A 27,216-nucleotide genomic window follows, 5' to 3' on the forward strand; every position below is an offset into this window, starting at 1 on the left:
CCTTCCTTCCTTCCTTCCTTCCTTCCTTCCTTCCTTCCTTCCTTCCTTCCTTCCTTCCTTCCTGTGTGTGAGTGTGGGGGTGATTATATACTGGTGAGTGTGGATGTGAAGGAAATCTAAAGCTAAAAATAACAGGAGAGTATTTGTTTGTGAGGGTGTGCTCCTGAAGGTATATGTGGATAGAATGTGTGGGTATGTGGGGAGTTGCTGCATTTATGGGAGAGTATATGTGGGGGTTGGGTGGATGGCTGGAGAGAGAGAGAGAGAGAGAGAGAGAGAGAGAGAGAGAGATGTGGTTAATGGCAGACATGCTTGTGTGAGGATGTGCAGGGAGATGGAGGTGTACATGCGAACAGTCTTGTGTGTAAGGGTGTAGATGAGAAAAATGCTTCCTAGCCCAAGGAAGCCTCTCTCTTAACCTCTGCCCTGTGTTTGTTCCCATAGGTGCCAGGAAGGGGCCATGACCATGTAGACGCCAGCCCTGGGGAGTAGCAGCATGGGCAGCGCTGGATGGGGACGCCTGGGTCTGCAGTCTTGAGACCCACCACAACTGACCTTCGAACTGGGATCCCTGTGTGTTGAGGTGTTCCTTTCCGAGCTTGCCACAGCCGCCGCCACACTGGCCCGTCTCCATTTTCTCCCTTGGAATTGGAGCTGACTGCTCAGAGTTGCTAAAGTTGCTTCCTTCCCAAAAGCTGTGTAGACTTACAGCTCTAATTGGGAACCTGCTTCTTTCTTCCCCTACCTAAAATAAATAGATAAGTAAGAAAATAATAATAACCCTTGGATCTGCCCAAAGTGGAGCAAGAACCTCAGCAAAAATGGGAGACATGACCAACAGCGATTTTTACTCCAAGAACCAAAGAAATGAGGCCAACCATGCAGGAGAGTTTGGGTGTACGATGGAGGAGCTCCGCTCCCTCATGGAACTTCGGGGGACAGAGGCTGTGGTCAAAATCAAGGAGACCTATGGGGACACTGAAGGGATCTGTCGGCGTTTGAAGACCTCGCCTGTGGAAGGTAGGTGCCACCCCCTTGGAATTCCAAATCCTGAGCCCTCTGATGGCCCTATACGGATGTTTCCTTTTTATTTTGAAAGTAGGGCTAGAATGAGAAAATCTGAGAATTGAGGAGCTACAGAGGCATCAGTCAAGAGGGAGATTGGGAAAGAGCCAAAAAAGTGTTAAAATTGAAATGCCAAGATCAGCAAAGATAGCTCTGCTGAATGAGATAGCAATTGCATCCCGAATAGCAGACAAGAGAAGGGATGGAAGGCCTAGGCACAGTATCCCTTTGGTGGAGGATCAGGGTTTGCAGTCTGTCAGCTAGACAAGGAGAGAAACTGAAACCTTGTTTTCCTCGTCTGATCGGTTCCTTTGACGTGAAACCAACCCTTTGGTGTCATTATTTCAGTGGCCAGCTGTTCACTGGAAACCTTGCTGTGCTTCAGGGTCCTCTGTTTTCATGTCCCCTGTTCTGTTTGTCTCATGTGCAAGCGTGGCTCCACCCCCCCCCCCGATCCCTAGAAACAGCTGCTGCATTGCTCGCCTCTCTTCCCCCCACCCCCGGCCAGCACCACCCTGAGCCCCCACCCTGATGTTGTTGCCTTGCAGTAGGCTGGGAAACACCAAAGGAGCTTAGTTTCATCTTTCCATTTAGTGAAATGTATTTGATAGGAACTTTTCTTCAGGGTGAAGAGGGGCCACAATAGTTTATCATATTTGTACCCACTTTAAAAAAAGTTTTGACTCGGTTTTAAAAATGGGAGCTAAATCCTGACTTTTCTGATGCCTCCTCACCTATCTCCAGGGTACCTCTATACCTCAGACTTTACTGGGAATCCCTGGGAATTCTTGAGTCCTAGAGCTGCTGTCTAAGGATGGTATGAGGGCAGTTATGGATTGAGGCAGGGGGCAAGGGGCAGAGGGCTTTCATAGAAAGATAAAGCCTTGGCACTCACTCCGTTTAAAGTCTCTTGGGTCCATCTGGCAAAGTAATGCCTATGTTGCTTTCCTGAGGACGTAGGATTCTTTTAGATTCATGAGGAAAGAATTGTGGCCACTGGCCAAGGCATGGGCTGATGCCAAGTCGGGAATAGGTAGAAATATCTTTTTCAACTTTGTTATAGACATTATTTAGGGAAGTCTTCTTGGCTATCCCTTATTCATAACCCAGAGAAAAGGAAAAGGGAGGCTGAGAGGTCTGGGTTTTGACTTTGTTACTATGTGTGTCATCCGTAGTGGAACTATCTCTAGAAAAGCGAGATGAGAGTTTATGCTCTATTTGTTGCTGATAAGGCTTCCTTTGGTACACTGGGTTTGGTTCTGGGCAGTGCATGTTAGGAAGGACATAGAAGGAGAAAGTAAGAGGGCTAGAGAGCATGCCACATAAGGATAAGTTGAAAGAACTGGGGATTTTCATTAGGCAGGACAAGATTTCTCTATCTGCAGCTATTTGAAGGACAGTCCTGTTGAAGAGGGAATTGGCTTGTTCTGCTTGGGCCCAGAGGGCAGAACTGGGAGAAATGGCTGGAAATTTACAGAGAAGGAAAATACAGAAAAATACAGAGAAGGAAATTTGAAGTTAATGTAAGGAAAAACTCCTTAGCAATTAGAGCCCTTGGAAAGTGCAGTGGACTTCCAGGGTCAGTGGGTTTCCCCATCAGTGACCATATTCCAACAAAGGACAGATGATCACTTGTTGGATGTTTTAAAGGGAGTTCTTGGGGAATAGGGTGCACTAGATGGCCTCTGAGTGCCCTTTCAATTCAAAGATTTGGGGATTCTATGAAGCCACAGTTTCCTGGAAAGGGGAAAGGGTTGAGCTAATGGTCTCTAGGAATTGTGAGATTCTAGGAGTTGGGATGAAACAGATAAGGGGATCCTTGAAGGAAGAAATGACATTACAGGCCTAAGGGCTGGCTTACCCAGTGCCCTTTGCACTTTTGGTCACTACAGTAAGAAGGAGTCATTGTGGTGTGGGACTGAACCTGGGCCCTTGAGGGCTTTGCCAGCGGAGCCTAAGCCCTGGCTGATTCTACTGAGCTGGAAAGACTCAGAAGTGTGCTTAGCTGAAGGATGTATTTCTGTGGTCCCAGGACTGGACTCTGGCTTCAGAAGCCCTTCCCTAGGTTAGCCACAAGGTTCTAGATGTAGAAACTCACAAAGACCATCTCCTAGGGCCCAGAGAACTGGGGATCTGCATTTGGGAAGAGAGCACCCAAACCAAGGAAATTATGGAGCCCGGAAGATTGATAGCATGTAGTGGGGAATAGTCATGGGAGGGAGTATAGAGTGAAGGCCTGAATTAGGCACAAGAGGCCATAGGAAAAGGATAGGTCGAGTTGGAAGCAGGTGCTCAGTCTGGGATGGAATGGGTGAAGAAGAAGGCTGAAGAATGCAGCAGGGTTAGCAAAGGGAGGGATAACGTGGCAACCTGAGTGGCCCGAGTGTAGGAAGTGTGAAGGGGAAACACTGTCATGGTGACTTGTTTTAGGCCTTTCCCTTCAGGCACCTCTTTGCTTGGTGTGAACAGGTCTATCTGTCTGTTTGCGTGGGCAGCTTCCTCCATGCCGTGCTCAGAAGTCACAGATTCCTAATTACTGAACAGGAATATCAGCCAAGTTATACCTTCAATGTCATAGACTCACAGACCTGGAGCTGGGAGGGACGCTGGAGGTCAGCCGGTCCTACACCTTCATTTTAGAGGTCAGGGACAATCGAGGAGCAGGGAGCTGAAGGCATTTGCTCATGATCACAGGTAGGAAGGAGCAGAAGGAGAAGGATTGCCAGCCCAAGGTCTGCGCTGCACTCATGTCTCATTTTGGCCTTCCCAAGATAAACAGGACATGTACACATAGAATCCAGAGGAGGGAGATTGGCATGATGGGTGAAGGCAGTGGATGGGAGACACTACTGGATTTGGAGTCTGAGGCACAGGGTTCAAATCCTGCTTCTGCTTCTTATTCCTTGGACAAATTACCTTCCCTTTCTAGGCCTCAGTTTCCTCTCCTGTAAAATGAAGGATTAGACTTCATAACTTCTACTATTCCTTCTGTTTCTAAAGCCTATGATCACAGTGTCATAGATTTAGGGCTGGATAGGGCTGGATGCTCTCGTGACTTTGACCTTTCTCACATGAGGTTGAAAGGTGAAAGGAATGTCTAACCTTGAGGTTAAATTACTTGCTCAGAGTCATACAGCTAGTGAATTTCAGAGCCAGCATTCAAACCTAAGGTCTCTGGCTCTCGATCCATGTCCATTTCATTGCACCCCACTGCCTTAAATGACTTGTGAACATTCAAGTAGCTAGCAAGTGTTGGAGCTGGGAGCCAGCCTTATGTTCTCCTATCTCTGTCTTTCCATCTGTCTGTCTGTCTGTATTTATCTTTCTAAATTTTGACCTCCATGACAATGGGGACCATGTCTTATAATTCTTTGTATTTAGCTCTGATTCTTCTTCCGCCCCCCACCCCAGGTGCATCCAGCACAGAGCTAGGTGTATAGTAATCTACCCAATAAACACATATTGATTGACTAACAGACTGATGGAGACATTTGTTGCATCTACCCAGTAGGGAGACCAATGCTGGAACTCCTGAGTGATAGATCCCAGAGGCTGGCCAGACAACCCCAAGGTTTTTAGGTGGAGATAGACCAAGTAGGGAAGGAGATGCTGTCTGCTACCTTGCTGTGTATTAGTAATAGCAATAATCTATTTCTGTAGTGATATACGGTTCACAAAATGGTTTCTTCATATAAGCCTGGGATGGAGACAGTCCAAGCATTATCATTTCTATTTTACGGATGAAGAAATTGAGTCTGAGAGGTCAAGTAACTTGACTATGGTAGTGTAACTAATAAGTTTCAGAGGCAAACTTCAAACTCAGGTCTCTTGACCGAAAGCCCAGCACTACCACCCCATGATATGTCCTAAGCCTTAGTTTCTCCTTTTGGTAGCTGCTTCATTGAGTGGGCTTCTCTTCCTCTCTCTTGGTTTTCTGTAATGAACTTCTCACCTCTCAGCCCGAAGCCTTCTTTTCTTTGTGACTCAGACTGATGACTGCCTTCTTCTAGGTAAGAGAATCTCTCAGGGCAAGGTGACATAGATATGCAGAGGCCAGGGCTCTTGAATGAGGGTTGAAGGGAAGGGAAGGAGGCTGACAGGGCCAGGGTAGCTGGTATCTCTTTACATTCCACCTGCCTTTGGCCTTTGTTGCCCTGGTTATTTACCAGGCCTGGCTACTCCTCCTCCCCTGACCGAGCCTCAGAGTTGAGTTGATGTTTTCCCTTGCTCTTCATCCCCATCGTCTTTCAGCCTCTTCTCCTTCTCTCTGGTGCCTCCCACCTCCCCAGGTGCCTATTTTGCATCTTTTTTTTTCAATGGCTATGATTTTGACTGACTTTCAGCTCATCCCCCAAATGTCAGCTAATAATAGTCTCAGAATAGTCACTAACACCCAATTCCAACTCAATCCCCAAAGCACTTATTATGCACATTTTTTGTACCACACATTGTACTAAGTACTGAGGATGCAATGACAATAACAAAAGAGTCCTTGCCCTCAGATAGCTTACATCCTATTGGAGGCAGGCGATATATAGACAGAGAAGTAAATTAATGATCATTTGGGGTGGAAGGAGCAATCACTAAGAATAGACATAGTGGCAAGAATACTCAACTTGGAATCAGAAAGACCTGGTACTTACATGGGACCTACAACCTTAGAAATCCTAGACTTATGTTTAAGTCACTTAATATCTCCAAGCCTGGGCTTGGTGTCATGGGTCCCAAGTTCAAATCCTGACTGCCAATTACTATCTTTGGAAGCGTGGGTCAGTTAACTTCTCTGGGCCTCAGGTTTCCTCATCTGTAAAATGAGGGGGTTGAATTAAATAATCCCTAAAGTTCATTCTAAATCTAGATCTCTGCTACTAAGTCAGCAGTTAGTAATTATTTTACAGATGGGCAAACAGAGACTCAAGAAAGGGAAGATTCTTGCCCATCCCAGATCATATAGGTAGAGAGCAGAGCCCAAAGGCAAATGGAGGCTTTCTGTTTCCAATTCCAGTGGTTACACTATGTGAAAGGGGAATAATGGAAGATAAGGGCAGAAAAGTGGTTTGGAACCCAATTGTGAATGCCAGACACTGGGACTGACCAGAAGGAAAGAGAGATTTTGGGGGTAAGAATTGGGAGAATGAGGCAGTCAGGGTCTGAGGGTATTGGATCCTTTAGGACAGGGAGGAGTGGTAGAGTCTTGTAAGGGGATGAGTAGCCTGAACTCTAGGTCTGCTCTTCAGTAGGGTGAGATTGGGGGGGTGGTGTCTGAGGGAAGACATTGAGGGTTGAGGTAAGGATGCTTAGCATGGGCTGAGATGGCCCTTGATGCTACCCATTGATCAGCATTAGGGCCTGGGCCAGGTTTTTGTGATTACAGTCCAGCTTTCATCCTCTTTTGATTTCTGAGACATCTCCGTGAGTTAGACTGTTGCATATTCTGTGGAATATTTATATCAGCTTTTCAAATTTGCATTTTTTCAGTAAGCCTAGATCATCATCATCATCGTCATCATCATCATCATCATCATCATTTTTAATCTAGCCCTCAGAATAGAGAGATTGGGTAAAATGTTTACATACATAGTTTGATTAGGAAGGCATCTCCTCCCTTCTACCATCAATACTACCACCAAAAAAAAATCTTCCAAACTTACTTATCTCTAAAATTGTAGTTTCATGGGGTCATTTCTTGGTTTTAAGCTTTGCCTTCTCTTTTCAGGCCTCATTTAAATGTAAATCTGTCTTGGATAAAAATACATGAATTCCTCAGTATCTTGTAGAGTTATAGATAAAAAGCTAGAAAGGGCTCACTCACTGAATTTCTGAAATGGTTAGGACTCTGGTGACCATTACCTTACAAAATCATCTAATGTAGCTGTCTTGTTTTTATAGATAAGTAAACTGAGGCTAGTGGCAATGGGTTATGGGCTTATTAAAACTTTGTACTGGAAAAGCTAGACGAAAACGCTGAGTACTTGAAAGGGATAATGGACTCATAAATTTATAGTTGGAAGGAGTCTTTAGAGGCTAAATAGTTTAAGTCCTTCATTTTATATAGGGGAAACTGAGGCTTAGAGAATTTAAATGACTTGCCCAAGGTCACACAGGTAGAATGTGGCAGGGCTGGGATTCAAACCAAGGACCACTGTCTCTAAATCCAGTATGTTTTCCATTGCACAGGGATGAGGTGGGGATTGAGGCACTGACTAAACAGTCCACTCCCCAGTCTAGCGAAAGGTCAGCCTTGCAGAGCCATACAAGGCCAGGGCCAGAGCCAGCATCTATCTTGGGATGCTTAATGGATTTAAGAAGCAATATAACCTATGACATTTATGATCAAAGCTAGAAAATGTACGCATTTAATAAAGTTCCCAGATATAACCTGCCACAAGCGCTTTCTTTACCACACACAGATGGATGCTATGGAGTATCCCTATGTAACTTACTGGAGGAAAAAAAAAAGCCTTTCCTGAATTCATAGAAATAAAGCCCCCATAGGATGTGCCAAGACTGTTCTGTTCAATTATGGAATCACCGAAACCAACCAACTTCTGACCCTGTAGGGATGGCTAATCCTATCTCTACAACCTTTCTTCTCTACCAAGACTCATTTCATGACTGTATATACCTTATCTGTCATGCCCAAAGAATTAGACATTCATTTCTGCCCCTTCCCCAGCCCCTGGAAGCTAATCATATGATGATTACTTCATAGAGACTTAGGGAAGGGAAAAGGAAATAAACATTTACATAGGGCCTGCTGTGTGCCACACACTGTGCTAAGTGCCTTTCTTTTTTTTTTTTTAACAACTATTATCTCATTTGATCCTCACAACAACCCTACAAAGTAGGTGGTTTTAATATCCCCATTTTACAGTAGGGATATGGAGGCAGAAAGAGATTGTGACTTGCCCAGGCTGTGACTTAGCTAGTAAGTGTCTGAAGCAGGATTTGAACTCAAGTCTTCCTGATTCCAGGCCCAGGGTTCTATACATTCTGCCTCTACACTTATAGTACTTTGGGGGAGTCCATGAGCTCAGTGATGACAGCAGCATAGGACATCCCTTCCACCAATGCAGATTGCAACCCTCTATGATATTACTTTGTAAATAAGTCCTAGGAAAATGCTTGAGGCTCTGAGGCATTAAGTGACTTACCTAAGGTCACACAGCTGGCAAACCTTAGAAGTGGTATTTGAATCCATGCCTTTCTGAGGTGAAGTCAAGGATGCTATTCACTATACCATGCTGTCTCTGATTTATTAAAAAGATACAGGATATAGAGAGATCCTTCACCTAAATTCCAAACTTCAAAGGGGGTGGAATATAGCTAAATAAGTTTCATAGTTTTATATATTGGAAAGAGCAAAAAAATTGGAATCTGAGACCTGGGTTCAGATTCTACCCCCAGAGATCACACTGCTAGGTACACACCCAAAGGAGGTCCCATACATACCAACATATTCATAATATTTTAATTATTACTGAGTGTAGCAAAGAAGAAACTGGAAAGAAAGCAGGCAGATGCTTACCCACTGGGTAAGCATCTATATTAAACCATCTATTATCTATATTAAAATTGACTTTGTTTCCTATTCTTTGCTACTACAAAGAATACTATTATAAAAAATTGTAGGATGGGGGTGTAGTAGAATATTATCGCCCTATAAGAAACAGTGAATCATAGATGCAGAAAAGCATGGGAAGGCTTAAATGAACAGATGCAAATGAAGTAAGTGGAATCAGGAAAACAATATACACAATGACTGCAAACAACAATGTAAATGAAAGAATGGCAATGAAAAAGAATTTGAAATGGAATACTTTTAAATTATACCAAGCATGTTTGGCAATAAACTTAGGCAACTAGGTGGTGCAGTGGGTAGACTTGGACTTGGAATCAGGAAGATCTGAATTCAGATCCAGACTAGACACTAGTTGTGTGACCCTGACTTAACCTTTGCTTTCCTCAACTTTTTTATCTGTAAAATGAGAATCATAATAGCATCTATCTCCGAGAGATGTTGTGAAGATCAAATAAGAAAATATTTGTAAAATACCTCAAAGTACTAGATAAATACTGTTATGATTATTATTGTTATTGTAATTAAGATAGGTTTGATCAGTTTCCCAATCAAATGTCACAGGCATCACCATCACTACCACCGTTATCATCATCATTACTATTATTATAATCATTAAAGAGATATGTCAATGAAATTCTTTCCCTTCTTTGCAGAAGGGTGGGATTGTGGGTATGAAATGCTGCCTATAGTGTCAGACTAGTTTTATATGTTAGTAAGTTTTGCTAAACAATTTTTTTCTTCCTCTTTTAAAGATTTTGTGATATGAGGTGGCTAACTAAGAAGGGATAGGGAAAAATATATTAAGAAATATAGACAATATAAAAACAAAAGATAGCAATAAAGATTTAAAAAAGAGGGAGTTAGACTAGATATTCTCTGAAGTTCTATCTAACTGCAAATCTATGACCAAAGGGGGAAAGAGGGAGGTGGATAGGGAATTTTTATTATTCCCATTTTTACACATGAAGAAATTGAGGCTCAGAGAGGTTGTGACTTGCCCAAGGTCACGCAGTGATTTTGGGGAACAGTTAGAATTATACAATAGATCTTGTTACTTCAAGGCCAGTTTTCTTTCCTCTAAACCACACTGCTTCCTCCCTTTCCATGTGAAAACATGAATATTTGTGGCTTAGTAAGTGGGGGAAGGGCCATCATTTCATGTATGGTCAAATAAATTAATATTATACTTCAATGAACTTTATATGCATTGTCTTTCTTGAGCTTCATAATTACCACAGGTATAATTATCCTCTTCTTTCAGTTGTGAAAAAGTAAGGCTCAAAGACATTAAATGACTTGCCCATTATGATACAATGACTTTCCAAGGTCAGGTATGAACCCAGCTCTTCCTGGCTCCAAGTCCAATGTGCTCTCAACTATTCAATGCTTCCTCTCATGGGAACAGCTTTCTAGAGGAGATAAGAGCTTACAAACTCTTCCAGAGAAGGAAGAGATAGAAGAGAATGGATTGGAAGGAGCTATCCAATGAACCTGCTCTCCAAGAATCCTGAGATCATAAGATCATAGATTTAGGTCTCAAGGGAACAGTGGAAACTATCTACTTCAATCCTTTTACTTTCCAGATGAGGAAACTGAATCCCAGGGAAATGAAATGATTTGCCAGGTTATACATGGTTAGGAAGTGATATACTTAAGTTTGCAGAAGGAAATGGCAAACCACTCCAGTATCTTTGCAAAGAAAATCCTAAATGGGGTCATGAAGAGTTGGACAGGACTGCAACAACTGAACAACAACTACAAATGACCTAATTATCTAATAAGTTATCTAATAGAAAAAGTCCAAGACTGGCAGTCCAGAGACCCATATTTTAGTCTTGGTTCTGCCATTACCTACCTTGTGATTGTGGATAATTCACTTGATAATTTCAAAAATTGATATAGTGCTTGCTATGTGCCAGGCACTGTGCTAAGCACTTCATAATTATTATCTCAAAAATATAAGGAATTCCTGTTATAGTAGAAGGTGCCCTGGGACCTTCTGAGGCAGTTGGCTCAGTGGAATGAAGAATTCATCATCCATGCTAGAACCATCAGACACTTCTTGAAACTGCTAGGTCTGGTTTCCTTAAGGAACATATAGTGGAGAAGAGTTCTCCATCGGGAACCAGGATTAGCATGGAAGCCATTTGGGTAGGGCTGGATTGGACTCAGAAAATATCTCAATTGTGTGATGGGTTGCATAATTTGGGGTAACACTGGGAAGGGGGTTGTTTTTTTTAATTTCTCCATAAATTTTCCTTCAATACTCAGAGAGGTTGACTTCAGTGGAATTACTGGACTAGCTCAGGAAAAAATATTTTGAGTCCTGGTTAGTTTGATAGCTAAATTACACTGTGATGTTAATGGTCTTTTGACTTGACATTCCAGTTGGCATGTTTCTGACATTCCATACCTCGCATCTGCTGATGTGAGGAAGGAGCAGGCTGGTTTGCTGGGTCAGGACTCACGCTGTATGAATGCATTCATAAGTATGCATAAATTAGCTGTCCTATTCACATGCCAACTAATTTTAAGCAGAAGATCTCAACAAATGATAGATGAATTAGAAAGAAATGAGAAATTACCTCCCAGTGACAGACATTTCTAGCTTCCTGAGGTGGAAAACTGAGCCTCACTTCTCTCACTTTTAAGGTGATATCTGATTTTCCTTCTGGGAGTACAAACCCTTATTGCATCATTTTAGGTGTTTTGTCCCTGTGGAAGTCCTGAATTGGATGATTCACCTGGCCTATCTAAACTTACTGTAAACTGTCCTGTGAGGGCTTTTGGAGAAGTATAAGACATGGTCTCCGCCTTCAAGAGTCAATAGAGATCAAATGGTCCAACACTCTTTTATTTTAGAACACAGGAAACTAAGGCCATCAAGGTTAAGTGTCTTACCTATAATCATTTAGGTGTGTCCCCCTTCCCCACACATTTATAGAGCTCACAGTTCTGTAGTCCTTTAAATTTGATACATTTTTCCCCATTATAACCTTGCAAAGTTGGTGATATACACATATTATTTACTTTCCTTTTTTATAGGATAGGTAGTTGGATTTGGCAAATTGAAGAAAAAGAGATGTAGTCATATTTACCGTAAGGCTTACTATAAGCTTTATAGGATGTTAGCACAGCAGCCATCAATGGAACACACACAAAGAAAGTAAAAGAGATATGGCCATTCCTCATTTTGCTGAGACCTGGGCAATTCCTAGGTTCTACATTCTACTACTTGCCTTGTGTAGAATAGCTGAATCCAAGGAAATTAGTTAAATTCATCTAATTTACTGATTCTAAATGGCCTGAAGATGTTAAGGTTTGGAAAGTTTTATATGTTAGAAGCCAAAGTGGGTTGGATACTCCATTATAGGATGAACAAATTCCAGGTGCTTTTGAATACTTCAAACAGGAGTAGGTCACATAAGCTTAAACTTGGAAATTGGTGGCATTCTTTTGGAGTCAAGGGCTGCCCTTATGGATATTTATCAGTTATATTAGTTGTCTCTTGCTTTCTCCATTTGGGCAAAAGAATCCAGGTTCAGTAGAAAAGTAAATATCAGAGAGGTCAAGCAACATATCTAGGGTCAAACAGTTATTCAATGCTGATGCTTGAACTTTTGAAACTAAGGCCATTCTATTTACAGTAAGACCATGGCACCATGGCTAGAGCTCTGGGCTTGGAGTCAGAGAGACCCAAGTTCCATTCCTGCCTTGGATATTGCCTAGGTAACCTTGAGCTGGTTATTTCATCTCTCTGGCCTCAGTTTCACCATTTGTAAAATGAGGAGATTGGATGGAATGATCTCTTAGGTCCTTTCCCACTCAAAATCTATGATCCTATAATCTCAAGACTTACACTTATGCAACAGCAGTTATAAAATAATACAAGGTGGTAGACCAAGCATTAAATTGATTCTAATGACATGTTAAAATATCATGAATATTTATCAGTGCTATGGGCAGTTAGAAAGTAGTCTGCTGTTATTAGGGAAAGTCTCATGAGGGGACTCAGGTTTGCATCAGGCTTTGAAGTATGGATAGGCCAAAGAAGGCTAGAACTCTCTCAGTGCCTCCATGCTCCGAAGGAGTCTGGCACATGGCAGCTTCAGTCTATTCACAAAAAATGCCTGACCTGACTTAAGAGACCCCAAGAGGACTTGAGTCGCCAAGAAGACTTGAGTCAGAGCTGGGGTTTGGCACACATGGTGCCTCTCCATGGATCTCCTAAGAAGCTCACTGTTCGATGCATGCTTTGAAAATGGTAGTGTTTTGCAGACTGTTGTTTGGGTGTCCACATTACTGCATATTTCATGATAGGCACTTGCAGAAAAAGAGGCATGGGGGAGGGGGAAGACATCGATACTCCTGAGTGTTGTGAAAGACAATCTCACATTAATTTTGTAAGAATCTAGCTGAAGTAAAGGAGCATGCCTCCTGTACACATGGGTACGTGTGTGTGTGTGTGTGCGTGTGTGCGTGTGTGCATGCACACACATGCATATGAGGGTGTGTAGTGGGAGAGATGGGAAAGGGACATTTCTTTTTAAATATAGAAATTTTGCTCTATACAAATATACATGCATAAGTAAATATATACCTTTGCATATAAATATTGAAATATATATCAAACATTGCAGTATAGTGAATAGAGAGCTGGTCTTCAAGCCAGGAAGACCCCGGGTCAAGCCCTGCCTCTGACATATACAGGGACCCACAGCCCTAATCCTGTCTGGTATTGGAAAAGCAGTTGGCTTTCTATTTATGCTTTTAATAAAACCTAGGCCATAAGATCTTGTCCAAGTGTGTATTCTGCTTCAGACTCAATAACCATGTGACCATAGGTTTTCTATTCCTCGGTCTCCTCATATGTAAAATGGAGATAAAAAACAGTAATGTTGTCGCTAAGAGATGTTAGGAAAGAGCTTGGTAGACCTTAACGTGCTACAGAAAGAGGAATTCTTGTCCTTGATTCTCTTCTAGTGCCTCATGGTGGCATGGAGGTGACCTGGAGTATTAGAAGTATATAACAGGGTAGTAGAAACCGTGGCAAGTTTCTCTGTGCTGGAAACGCTTGGAGGGGGATTCCAGCCACAGACTGTGTTTCTTTTCTGAAAATTAGCTCAGCCAAGTCCTGAGAGTTCCTCCGCAGTAGGGGGTTGCTCCCCATAGACCTGCCAATAGTTGACAAATTCTTTGGCTGTGATGACCCACTAAAACAAGAACAGGACAACTATAATTAGAGTATAGTGAGGGGGCAGCTAGGTGACTTAGCAGTTAGAGTGCTGAACTTGGATTTGGAAGACCTGAGTTCAAATCTGGCCTCAGATTCACACTAGCTGCATGATCCCAGGCAAGTCACTTAATCTCTGTCTGCCTCATTTTCCTCAACTATAAAATGGAGATCACAATAGCATCTAACTTTAGCACAGTGCCTGGCACATAGTAGGTACTTAATAAATGCTTGTTTCCTTCCTTTTCCTATCTGTTCCCAGACAAGAAGTTGTTGGGTGGGATTTGTCATTATGACTTGTCTGCCTTTATGGTTTCCAAAAAGAGGGAGGTCTTTCTTTGTCCTTGGCTAAGCAAGGGTCTAGGATCTAGATGGTCAAGAGCCAGGCATAAAGACAATAATTAAAAGAGGTAGAGGAAATAAAAGAAAAAGATCAAAAGAATTGAGCAGATGTGAGGCTATTCCAATTGGGAAAGACATTGCTAATTGCAAAAGGAGATTTAGTCGGGGTCAGGATTGTTGTTTTCAAATATTTAAACTGCCATCATGTGGAAGATAGAAGAGACTCATGTGGTTCTGGAGAGCAGAACTAGGATCAGGGGGTGGAGGTTAGAGGGAGTTAGATTTCAGCTCCAAGTAAAGAATTCTTCTTGAGTAGCATCTAAACTTTTGAAGGCCAGCACTGTTTGTTGTTTTTTTTTTTTCTGCTGTCTTTGTATCCCCATCACGGAACACAGAATATTGCACATAGTAAGTCCTTGAGAAAAGCTCGTCAGAATGGATTGATGGGAAGCACTTTTTAACAATGGAAACTGCCCAGTGGTGGAGTGGACATGGCCCTGAGAGGCAGAGAGTTCCATTTTATTGCAGTGTTTCAGCAAAAGCTGCCTGGCAGGGAGACTAGACAGGGTGTTCCTCCAGTTCAGAGGGCTGGTGGAGAGGCCCCCAGAGGCTCCTTCTGAGGTTGAATTGTCCACAGTTCCATTCTCTGATTTGAGAAGAAAGAACAGTTTCTCTCTGGTCTCTGTGGAGGTAGATGGTGATTGGGCTAGTTCATGCTGAGCAGGAGATTAGGAGTATCTGGGTCAGCTAAGGACACAGGCAAGTGGTAGCTTCTGACCAACAGATGACAGCTGAAGAATTTCTATTATTCTTTCTTTCTGACCTGAGTTGGCCTCATGAATACATGGTTCTCTTTATGTTGAGAGTTCATTGTCGCCAGGTAGCTTGTCTTCTTTCTGAAAGATTGGATTTTCCCTTTCCACATCAGATCATATATCTAGAGCTGAATGGAATCTCAGAGGTCACATAATCCAACCTCCTCATTTCCAGATCTCAGAACTGTAGAGCTTGACTTGCTCCAGGTCACACGGGTGACAGGCGGCAAAGCCAGAAAGTAAACCCTGGTCCCATGCTTCTACGCTCAGCTCTATTTCTGCTTTACTTTGGTATGAATGATGAGACTACTTTTGACTTAGCTTTGCCCACGGGAGAGCATAAACTTGTTGGACCCTCTTGGTATTTTACAAGATGGCATCTTGGAGGACTGAGAAAGTAGACGGTCTCAAGTTGGTTTTTCTAATGAACGTCTTAAAAAGGTGGGATGGAAATGATTTTTTTATGTGGCTGCATTTATAGCCCCCCAAAGGAGAGAGATCTCGCCTTGTCCCTAGTCCACTAAGAAATTTGAGCATTAAAATGGAATAAAGCAATGCTGATTATTGGGTTTAAATTAGAAATTGGAAATCATTCTCACAGCCCTTTATGAGTTAATTCCTAAAGTCCACAGAGGATAATCCAGGATCAAGATGGAGGTCATTCACCTGAATAAACAGGTCCAAAGGGGAAAGCCACAATCGAGTCAGTGGAGACCCAAGGTCACTGGGGTAGAGGCACAAATCACATTTCTACCCTGGTACTCTTGCTCTTATTTTGTCCCTGAAAATTTCCCCTCTCTCCCTAACTCCTCCCTCCATACCCCTTTTCTTCTGACCCCCTATACAGAACCTTTTCTAATGTGGTGTGCATATAGCCACTTCCTTGGATCTAGGAAGAGTTGGGAGAGGGGATACTGGGAGTGTGGGGAGACCTTTCCCATCCTTGCCAACATCTTCATCTTCATCCCCTAGCTCCTTGACTTAAGAATAGGGGACTGTCTTACTTTTCTATTGCATCCCCACCTTGTAGTACAGTACTTTGCACATAGTAAGTGCTTAATAAATGCTTTATTCATTCATTCATTGATATTTTGCTATGTGACCCTGGAGCAAGTCACTTAACTTAAGAGCACTTAACAATGCTCTTGGAAACTCTCTAAGACTTGACATTTCAGAGAAGATGCTGACTCATATTGGTAAAGGAAATCTCTGCACCTGGGAGTTTCCATAGCAATGAGGCCTCAGGAATGGTCTTGTCTATCCCTTACCTGAATTGCGGAGCCTTGTCTCAGAACAGGGAGGAGGGGAGGGCTTTAGGGAGGTTCTGGAGTGGGAGTAGGACCCAGACTCAGTTTGGTCTCTGGGTCCGATGGCTCTAAGTTGTGAGATCCCCTCCCCCCTTACCATCATCAAGGCATGAAGATTTGAACTCCATTTGAAATATGGGGTGGAGGGAGAGGAGTAAGGAGGGATGTCAAGATTGAGGTATGATGTCTCAGTCATTCTTCATGGTGTCCCTAATGTCTCAGTTCAGTTTTAAGTTATTAAAAGTTAATTAAGTTATTAATAACTTTTATTATTATTAATTAAGTGATTAAAGCTCTACAAATACCTTGTTTGATCCTCATAACAATTCTGGGAGATATGTGCTATTATGGTCCCCATTTTACATATGCAAAAACATATGAAGTAAGGTGATGTAGAAACTAATGTATTGTTGGTGGAGTTGTGAAAAGATCCAACTATTTTGGAGAGCAATTTGGAACTACGCCCAAATGGCTATAAAAAATGTGCATACCCTTTGACCCAGCAATAGCACTTCTAGGGCTGTAATCAAAGAGATCCTACCAATGGGAAAAGGATCCACCTGTACAAAAATATTTATAACAGCTCTTTTTATGCCGGCAAAGAATTGGAAATTGAGAGCATGCCCCTCAATTGGGGAATGGCTGAACAAGTTGTGGTATATGAATGTAATGGAATACTATTGTGCTATAAGAAATGATGAGCAGGCAGACTCCAGAAAAACCTGGAAAGTCTTTCATGGACTGATGCTGAGTGAAGTGAGCAGAACCAGGAGAATGATGTACACAGTAACAGCCATGTTGTGCGATGACTAACTTTGATAGACTTAGCTCTTATCAGCAATGCAAGGATCTAAGACATCTCCAAAGGTCTCATGATGGAAATGCTATCCACATCCAAAGAAAAAACTATGGAGTTTGAATGCAGACCAGAGCATACTATTTGCTATTTTTTCTTCTGTTGTGATTTGTTTTCTCTTTCTTGTGGTTCTTCCTATTTGTTCTAATTCTTCCTTACAACATCACTAATGTGAAAGTATGTTTAATAGGAATGTATATGTATAGCCTATATCAGATTGTGAGCCTTCTTGGAGAAGGAGGTGGAGAGGGAGGGGGAGAAAATTTAAAACTCGAAAGCTTATGGAAGTGATTGTTGATAAATCAAAATAAATTAATAAAAAATGAAGCATTCATTTTCCAAGATTCAAAAAAAAAAAAAAACAAAAAGAAAGAAATAAAGAAAGAAACTATCATGGATGGAGAACAGCTCTAAAGCCTGTCTGGCAGGATCATCATTTGTGTAGAGGGGCCTCTAAAAAAATCTGTTACTGCCAGGGGGCAACCTATTCCACTTGTGAACAGCTTTCATTATTGAGCCTATCCCCTCATTTGAGTTGAGGAAACTAAGACAGACAGAGGTTAAGTGACTTGCCCAGGTTCACATAGCTAATAAGTGTCTGAGGCTAGATTTGAACTCAAGTCTTCCTGATTTCCGGCTCTGTGCTCTCTCCACTGCACAACCTAGCTTTCAAAAGGCCCTATACTCTGAGTTCCATCCAGGAATGCTCACTGTAAATACTGCTCAGTTGCCTGAGCCTTCCACATTGGTACAAAGCACATCAATATGGTGCCTTAAGGTTTGTAAAGAATCATATCAATCCATCAATAAATATTTATTAAATAACTCCTGGGGGCCAGGTACTTTTCTAGATACTAGAAGGTCCAAAGACAAAAGTGAGGCAGATCCTGCCCTTAAGGAGATTATATTCTCCTGCAGCTTCCTATTTGTCCATACTTTGAAAACTATGTAGACCCAATTCTTTAGCCCAAGTAACTTAATGCTGGGAGGGACCATGTTCACAGTATATGGATGGCAGAACAGAGACATCAAATAAACATATGGTCAGGCAGATCTGTGGCATGAAGGGACCTTGGGGAGCTGTCCAGCTGCTCTCTTTCCTGGTACTTTTGGTCAAGGGATTACTTTCCTCCTATGTTGAGCACTTCTTTAGGTGACCTCGTCCAGGATAATAAGATCATAGAGGAAAATCATAGAATGATAGATTTAGAGCCAGGAAAAGACTTTAGATCTGGTTCAATCTCCTCATTTTACAAATAAGCAAACTGAGACCCAGACAGGTTAACTTGCCCAAGGTCCCATGGATAGTGAATAACAGAGCTGTTAGTTGAACCCAAATTTTCCAATTCCAAATTCAATGCTTATTCCCCTCTAGTCACTAATCTGATGCTTCTGTCTCTTTGTATCTGGAGATACAATGACAAAAAATGAAATCATCACTGCCCTCCAGTATAGTTGGGGGAGGCAATGTACATGTATGGGTATGTACAAAGTATATGCAAAATAGGTCCAAGATCATTTTGGGTAGGGGAAAGTAACAAGGAGTTGGTGGAGACCAAGAAATACCTCATGTGGAAGGTATCAGTTTAAGCTTTAGGCTTGAAGGAAACTAGGAATTCTGAGTGATGGAGGTAAGGGAGGAATGCATTCTAGGCATAGAGGCAACTAATGAGAAAGCATATGAAGTCAGGTGATGTAGATACTGTACCATGGATAGAGAACAGCTCTAAAGTCCATCTGGCTGGACCAGGGGCTGGAGACCATCATGTGTGTGGAGGGGGCTCTAAGGAAATCTCTTGCTGCCTGGGGGCAACTTCTTCCACTTGTGGATAGCTTTCATCATTAAGCCCATCTCCTCATTTGTCAGGTTGAGTAACTATGGCCTTAAAAGGAGAAATGACAAGCCAAAGGTCACCCAGCTGATTTAGTGGTAGAAATGCAGCTAAAACCATTTCCCAGTAGGGCTCTCTCCACAATATTCTGCTGCCTTCAAGAGGGTTTCCTTTACCTTTACTTTTGCTTCAGAGCCACTGAGAAGGAATAGCAGGATAAGCTGCCCTGTGTAACTTTGACCCTATTCTCCATCACCTGTTGTCAAAAGGGAAGTTGATAAATCCTTTGGCTTTTGGAATGTGCAACTGAAATTCTGAGAAATTAATGACAGATGAGAGACCCTGATGGACTAGACAGGGCTGGTATCAGATCTGTGCTCTGGGAACCTGTGAAAGGTCTGCCAGAAGAAAAGGAAGTCCTGAATAATGGATGTATCTGCAAATGGCATGAGGAGGTCAGCTTTGGCCTACATAGCTCGTCCTGCCTGCCTTCTCTCTCCTTTCCCTTCCCTTCCCCTTTCATCTCCCTCTCCCACACAGTATTCCTTTTCCCCACACTCATTCTCACCTCTGACCCTTTGATCATCTCTTTATGAGTGATCCAGTTTCCCAACCATCAAACACTCAACCAACAAGCGTTTGCTAGGTACCTTCTATGTGCCAGATATTCTGCTAGGCAATAGAGATACAAAGACAACAACACATAGTCCTTGCCCTCTAGGAACTTACATTCTAATAGAATAAGCAGCATATGTTGTTGTGCAGTCATATCTGACTCTTCATGACCCCATTTTGGGGTTTTCTTGGCAGAGATACTGCAGTGGTTTGCCATTTCCTTCTCCAGCTCGTTTTATGGATGAGGAAATTGAGGCAAGTAGGATTAAGTGACTTGCCCAGGGTCACATAGCTAATAAATGTATGAGGCCAGATTTTTAAAATTTTTTTTATTAATTTGTTTTGATTTATCAATAATCACTTCCATGTGCTTTTAAGTTTAAAATTTTTCTCCCCCTTCCTCCCCACCACCCTCCCCAAGACGGTGCACAATCTGATATAGGCTATCCAAATACATTCCTATTAAACATATTTTCACATTAGTGATGTTGTAAGTAACCAGTAGGAGGAACCACCAGAAAGAGGAAACAAAACTCAACAGAAGAGGAAAAAAATAGCAATTCAACTTCTATAGTTCTTTCTTTGGATGTTGATAGCATTTTTCATCACAAGGCCACTGGAGATGTCTTACATCCTTGTATTGCTGGGAAGGGTTAAGTTTATCATTATTAGTCATAGCACAATGTGGCTGTTATTGTGTACATCACTCTTCTGGTTCTGCTCACTTCACTCAGCATCAGATCATACAACTCTTTCCAGGTTTTTCTGAAGTCATCCTGTTCATCATTTCTTATAGCACAATAGTAATTCCATTATATTCATATACCACAACTTGCTCAGCCATTCCCCAATTGATGGGCATCCCCTCAATTTCCAATTTTTTACCACCTCAAAAAGAGCTGCTATGAATATTTTTGTACATGTGTGTCCTTTTCCCATTTGTATGATCATGAGGCCAGATTTGACTCATGAAGATGAGTCTTCCCAATTCCAAGCACAGTGCTCTATCCATGGTGTCATCCAGCTGCCCAGGCAGTTATACAGCTATATCCTAAACATTTCCATAGAAGATAGATACAAGGTGCCCCTGGGTGGGTAGAAGGAGACACCTGAAAGATGAAGGCTGTGAGTATCATGAAGGGCTTAATGCAAAAGGTGATGCTTAAGGTGAGCTTTAAAAGAAACCAGAGAGCATTCCAAATATGGTGGACAGTAGAGATGGAATATGGGATGTCATCTTAAAAAACAACTCATAGGTTAAATAGCTGGCCCAGAGACTGTATGGAGGGGAGTACTGTGTGATAAGGTTGGAAAGTTAGAATGACACCATGTTGTGGAAAACAAAAGGAGTTTATATTTGATCCTGCAGATAATAGGGAGCCATTGTTGTCTATTGAGTGACATGGCCACACTTGTACTTTAAGAAAATGGCTTTGTCATTTCTGAGGAGGGACAGGGTCAAAACAGAGAATAGAAGAAATGGGGGGTGGGATAGGATGAAGGGAAATAGAGTTAGTTTTCCACAGCATGGCTACTATGAAAGTATTTTGCATGACTACACATGTATAACCTGTATTGAATTGCTTGCCTTCTCCATGAGGGTGGGTGGGGAGGGAGGAAGGGAGAAAATTTGGAACCCAAAGTTTTAAAACAAATGTTAAAAAAATTGTTTTTATGGGCAACTGGGAAATAAGATATACAGGCAATGGGGTATAGAAATCTATCCTGCCCTACAGGAAAATAGAAGAGGAAAGGGATAAGAGAAGTGGGGGAGATAGAAGGGAGGGCAGATTAGGGGAAGGGGTATGCATGCTGTCTTGAGATTGGGGGAGGGATGAGATGGGGAGAAAATTTGGAACTCAAAATCTTGTGGATGTGAATATTGAAAACTAAAATAAATAAATGAATGAATCTAAAAAAAAAAGAAAATGGCTTTGTTAGATATATGGAGGACGAATTGAAGTGGGGAGAAAGTCAAAGCAGGAAGGTCACTTAGGAGGCTATTCCAATAGGCTATTGAGGACCTAATGAGGGCCTGAACTAGGGTGATGGCTCTGTGGGTGGAGGGATTCCAGAGATGTTATGGATGTAGAAATGACCAAGATTTAGCAACTGATTGTCTCTTTGGGGTGAATGAGTGTGAGGGGTTGGACCAGAAGAATGGCCAGAAATTAAGCAGGAGAGGGATGTGATGATGGGGGTAAGTTAAGTTTAGTTTTCGACAGTTTCACATGTCTCTGAGACATCCAGTTCCAAATGTCCAATAGAAAGTTGGTGCTATGGGATGGGAAATTGGGAGAGAGAATAGGGCCAGCTTCAAGACCCATGTCAAATCCTGATTACCCTAACCCATATGCATCTTTCCCTATAGTATTCCCATCTAAATCAAATAGTTCATTCAATAAATATTTGTTGATAGCCCTGCTATGCTCACAAGCCCCTGCCCTCAAGAAACTTACAGTCTAATTAAGAAGGAGAAAGTTATTATATACATACCAACCAATTAGCTAATGCTTAAGTGCCAGATTGGGGGATATAGGTAGGGCATGACAGAGTTTAGGAGATGGGAGAAATCCAGGCCACTGAAAGATTGGTTGAAGGATCTAGAGATGTTTAACCTGAAGGAGAGAAGTCTCAGAGGAGAAAGAATTTTTCAAATATTTAAAGGATTGTCACTGAGAAGAGAGACATTGAGGTGGGGGATTTGTGCTTTGGGTAGCCAGCTGCTGCATAGGATGCCTTTTGAGGTCCCTCCCAACTCTGAGTCTCTGTGATTATAGAACAGTTGGGGACCAGAGGCTCAGTGGAAGAGGTAGGGCAAGATTTGGACCTAAAAAAGGATAAACTGCATCCAGACAACTGGAATGAGAAAAAGAGTCGTGTTGTTTGCTTAACATTTCCTATTGGTTGTTCTTTGTTCTCTAAGAGGACCAAAATGACATCACTATGTTGGAGTCAAGGTACAGCATCTCCAACTGTGGCTAATTAGACCAGTAGGAGTTTGGAAGGTACTACCGCAGGTCGAGTGCAAATAACCCCTATGAACATTTGGAGAAGTCTCTGCATTTGTGCATCTCACGTTTCTTTTGAGCTACTACACTTCTGCTTCACTCATAGAGCGCAGCGCCTTCTTTGATGTGGGCATGCTTACTCTATGTTAGTCCTGGCTTCCCAGCTCCACTGTGAGCCCCCCTGAGGGGCAGGAACTCATTTATGCTGCTTATCTGCCCTGCAATATGGCGTAGGGCATGGGACACAGTAGGTGTTCACTAGATGTACATCGAATGACTGGTTGGAGATGGACTTTTCACTTAAAAATCTAGATGGCAGGCCATTTTGTACCTTCCCAATTCTTCCAGGGCCTGCTGTTGTGAAAGTTGGGGGCTACCCAAAGCATGTTGGTATTCTTTTTTTTTTTATAGAGGAGAGGAGAGGAAAAAAAATCGGTCTAATATTAGGATATATACTCTTGAGGTTTTGCAGGCCTTGCAGTTACTATTTTATTGTAGAATTCAATTCACTTAAACAATTCAACAAACAATTATTTGACACCTAGTATGTGCAGAGTGCAGTGCCAGATACTAAGGACTCATAGGTGAAAAGTCTTAGAGTATAGTAAGAAAGAGAAGATATGTATGATTTATTACAATTCATATGCTGAAAATCTCTACCATGACTGCTTAGAATATTTGCCCTTTTCACTAATAATAATAATAATAATAATAATAATAGTAATAATAGCAGCTGCTTTTCAGTTATTATCTCATTTGATTCTCACAACCCTGACAGGTAGGTACTATTACTATTCCCATTTTATAGATGAGGAAACTAAGGCACACAGAAGTTAAGTGACTTGCCTAGGGTGACAGGGCTAGTAAGTATCTGAGGCTACATTTTTTTTGGTGAGGGGAATTGGGGTTAAGTGACTTTACCGAGTCACATAGCTACTGGGGCTACATTTGAACCCAGGACTTCCTAACTCCAGGCCCAACTCTCTATTCAATGTACCTCCGAGTGAGGAAGTAAAGCAAAAAGTAAAGTAGAAAAAGTTTTAAAAAGATAATTCAATGTACGGAATGTATGTTGTACAGACTCCCTCTCCCACATGGGCTGTGGTCCTGGGAGAATTCCCTAGCTTACTGTACGCTAGGTATTAGAATCTGCTTCTGGAGCTAACCTTAGTTCCCCCCACTTTTTAAAGTCCCATCTCTCGTTTGCAGCATAGGGCTCTTGAAACCTCAGGGAAATCCCTGCAGCAGGATTTCCCTTTTCTGGTGCCCTTCCCTTGTTGCCACAAATCTGGACTCATTCTGGGGGGTTGCAGACATTGAGAGATGCAGGCTGAAACCATGTATTCTGTATCCCTTTCCTTCTCACACCTCAATGAACAGATTTAGGTTTAAGCTTTAATCATGGGAAGGGATGTATCTTTGATCATGGACTAATCAGTCAGAGCCTCAGCAGGCTCAGGTGGTGGTGTGGAATCAACCCATCTGAATAAATTGTTATCTGGACTTTACCATAACAATTAGGATCTCTGAGAATGGGGATTTGGAGACTGGCATGAAGCAGTCAGCATTCCTTTTAATGCCCTATGAGATCTAATTACCCAGACAAGGTGAAATTGCTCAGCAAATTATCACCCAGCTTTGGATAATCAATTGTGTGTGTTTTTTCTTTTTCTTTTCTTTTTTTTTTTTTACTCCTATGGTTACATGGCACACTGTATACAGCACTTCTCATGTTCTGATGACTGTTTCATTTTCTGGTTTCTGTAACTGTTAGCAATTTGATTTGATATTGTAAACCCCCCCTCCCCGTTTTCTCTCTCTTGCTCAACCCCAAAGCTTTCTAAATCATCCTACTGAGTACAGTTACATGGAAAGCCAGCCAATCATCATTTCCTGCCAGCAAGTTTGGAGCAGTAATGAGCCAACAATGGGGAAGCAGCAGGATCTAATTGAGTGTTCCAAGCCACCATTGTGACCTAGGGGTTGGTGTCCTTACCCTGGTTCTGGCTTTTATTCCTGAGTGATGGGCCCATTGCTGGATAATGGGGGCTAAGGGAGAGGTTCTCAGAACCTCTTCCTTTTTTTGCCCACTCATGGTTGCAAGTTGGCACTTCACAGCACCTGGAAAGTATCATAATGATGATCACCTGTGACCTGATCCTGCAGTCACTTCTTTGAACTTTACAAGCTCCAGATAGATTTTTGAAAATTTTAACTGCATTTTTTTTGCTATAAAGACCTTAAAATGAATCGCATTGGGTGAAATAGGGGTTGAATAGTGGGCACTTCCACTTTTATTGGTGGAGTGGGGCTCATATTATTAAGTCCACCCTTCTTCATTTTAAAGATGAAGAAACTGAGGCTGAGAGAGGGGAAAGGATTTGCTCAAGGGCATGTGGCAAGACCCAGGGCTGGTACCTTAGCCCCTGTCATGTATTTTTTTTTCCATTTAGGTCAAATTTTAACAACTCTATTAAAAATATCTAAACTTGAATACCTTATGTGACACAGTAGAGAAAGCAATGGACTTGGAGTCAGAAAGACCTGAATTCAAATCCTGTCTCAGATACTGGCTGTGTGACCCTGGACAAGTGACTTCACCCCTCTCAGCCTCAATTTCCTCATCTGTAAAATGAGGATGGCAATAGCAACCACCTCATAGGTTTATCATGAGAATCAACTGGGATAACATGTAATGCTCTTTGCAAACCTTAAGGATCTATATTCATGCTTCCCATAATTATTATTATCAATAGAGGTTTATGAAATGTGATTACAAGATTATTTTGGTACACCGAGTTCCCTCCTCCACAAAAACCAAATACATTCCAGAAGTCTGGCAAGACAACAGGAGGTCCAGATTCCAGGTTTCTGGGCAGCCAGTTGTGATTCAGATGGAATGACTCACCTATGGGGAGAATGGCCAATCAATTCAAACAAAGGGCAGGGAAGATTTCAAAAGCTCATTACCTTTTGGCTGAGTCAAGTCCAGGGAAGGTCAGTGAAGATGAAGGGCGTAGTTCAGGAGGGAGGGAGGAAGCAAAGTTGAGAATAATAAATGAAAGTGCAAGGATGCCTTAAAGATATAAAATAGGTTCAGAAAGCAAAGGCATATTGAGAAAAATATATAGTTTTGAAAGAATTGCAGTTCTCCAAAACAGAGGACGAGAGAGAGCAAATTTCAGTAAGGAAGGAGCAAAGTTAGAATTTTGAAAATGAGTAGAAACATTTTGCTTAAGGGAATTATTCATGCCTCCAAGCAGCCTAGAATAGAATGTCAGAGGTGGGAGGGTCCTTAAAACATACTCAGAGCTTGAAGGGACCTAAGAACACAGACTGTAAAAACTGCAAAGGAATCTTAGAGATCATTCAGTCTGTTTCTTACTTTGTCCTTGTTCAGTCTTTTCAACCATGGCCAACTCTTCATGACCCCATTTAGGGTTTTCTTGGCAAAAGATACTGGAGTGGTTTGCCATTTTCTTCTGCAGCTCATTTAACAGATGAGGAAACTAAGGCAACTGAGGTTGAGGTTGCAGCTCATTTATCAGATGAGGAAACTGAGTGACTTGTCCAAGGTCACACAGCTATTTAGCGTCTGAGGTCACATTTGAACTCAGGGTCCAGAGCTCTGTGCACTATGGCACCATCTAGCTGCCATATGTCTCTTATTTTACACAGGGGAAGACAGACCTAAAGAGTTTATCCAAGCTCACATGGACGCTTAGTTGTCTTAGGATGCTGGACTCCCACCATGGCTTTTTCCTCTGGCCCAGGCTGCCTGCTGTGCTCAAGAGAGAGACAAAGGCAGGTCAAAGACAAAGAGGCGAGGTCAAATCACTGTAAGACCCAATTTGGGATAAGCAGGCAACTTACTGTGAAGAAGATATGAAGGGACATTTTATCATCAACTAGGTCCAGCTGATGCATCCTTCTCAGACCTGTTAGCATGAGGACCATATGACGAGAAATCCCAAGGCTGATAAAAACAAAACAAAACAAACAAAAAAAACAAATGAACCAGAACATTAACTATTCTGCTAGAAAGAGTTTCAAATCAAGTGATCAATCAATAAGCATTTATTAAGGGCCAATTACATGCCAAGTATTGGACAAGGTCCTGGGGACATGAAGGCCAAAAGATGAAACAATTCATACTTGCAAGGAGTTTTTATTTTATCTAGGGAGACAACATATGTATGTGTAAATATATAGATAGAACAAATGCAAAATAAATATAAGCTAGGGAGGGAAGGCACTAGCTATTAGAGGAATCAGAAAAGGCTTTGTGCAGAAGGTGGTACAAGGAAGTGAATAAAGTTATCATAGAATGATGAAATGGAAAGACATGGAGATGAGAGGGAAGTGGGGAGAGAGACAGAGAGAGACACAGAGGGAGAGAGAGAGAGAGAGGGAGAGAGAGAGAGAGCGAGAAAGAGGGTTAGAGACAGAGACAGAGAAACAGAGACAGAGAGAGAGAGAGAAAGAGAGGGTTAGACACAGAGACAGAGAGATGAGAAAAGAGTCCTGAATAGAGCCTTGAGAGATGCCCATATTTAGT

General features: G+C 42.0%; 1 protein-coding gene across 5 annotated transcripts in view; it reads left to right on the top strand.

Moving 5' to 3' along the window:
- The window catches only part of ATP2B2 (ATPase plasma membrane Ca2+ transporting 2), a 399,625-nt gene that overhangs the window by 148,856 nt on the left and 223,553 nt on the right, over positions 1-27,216 (top strand). For all 5 annotated transcript variants that reach the window (XM_027864051.1, XM_027864046.1, XM_027864048.1 and 2 more), the window contains exon 2: positions 445-1,020. In XM_027864051.1, the coding sequence (XP_027719852.1) occupies positions 822-1,020 (199 nt within the window). In that variant the 5' untranslated portion in view covers positions 445-821. The remainder of the gene's footprint in view (positions 1-444; positions 1,021-27,216) is intronic.

This window comes from Vombatus ursinus, unplaced genomic scaffold, assembly GCF_900497805.2.
Source record: "Vombatus ursinus unplaced genomic scaffold, bare-nosed wombat genome assembly UNPS02014773.1, whole genome shotgun sequence".
Taxonomy (NCBI): Eukaryota; Metazoa; Chordata; class Mammalia; order Diprotodontia; family Vombatidae; genus Vombatus; species Vombatus ursinus.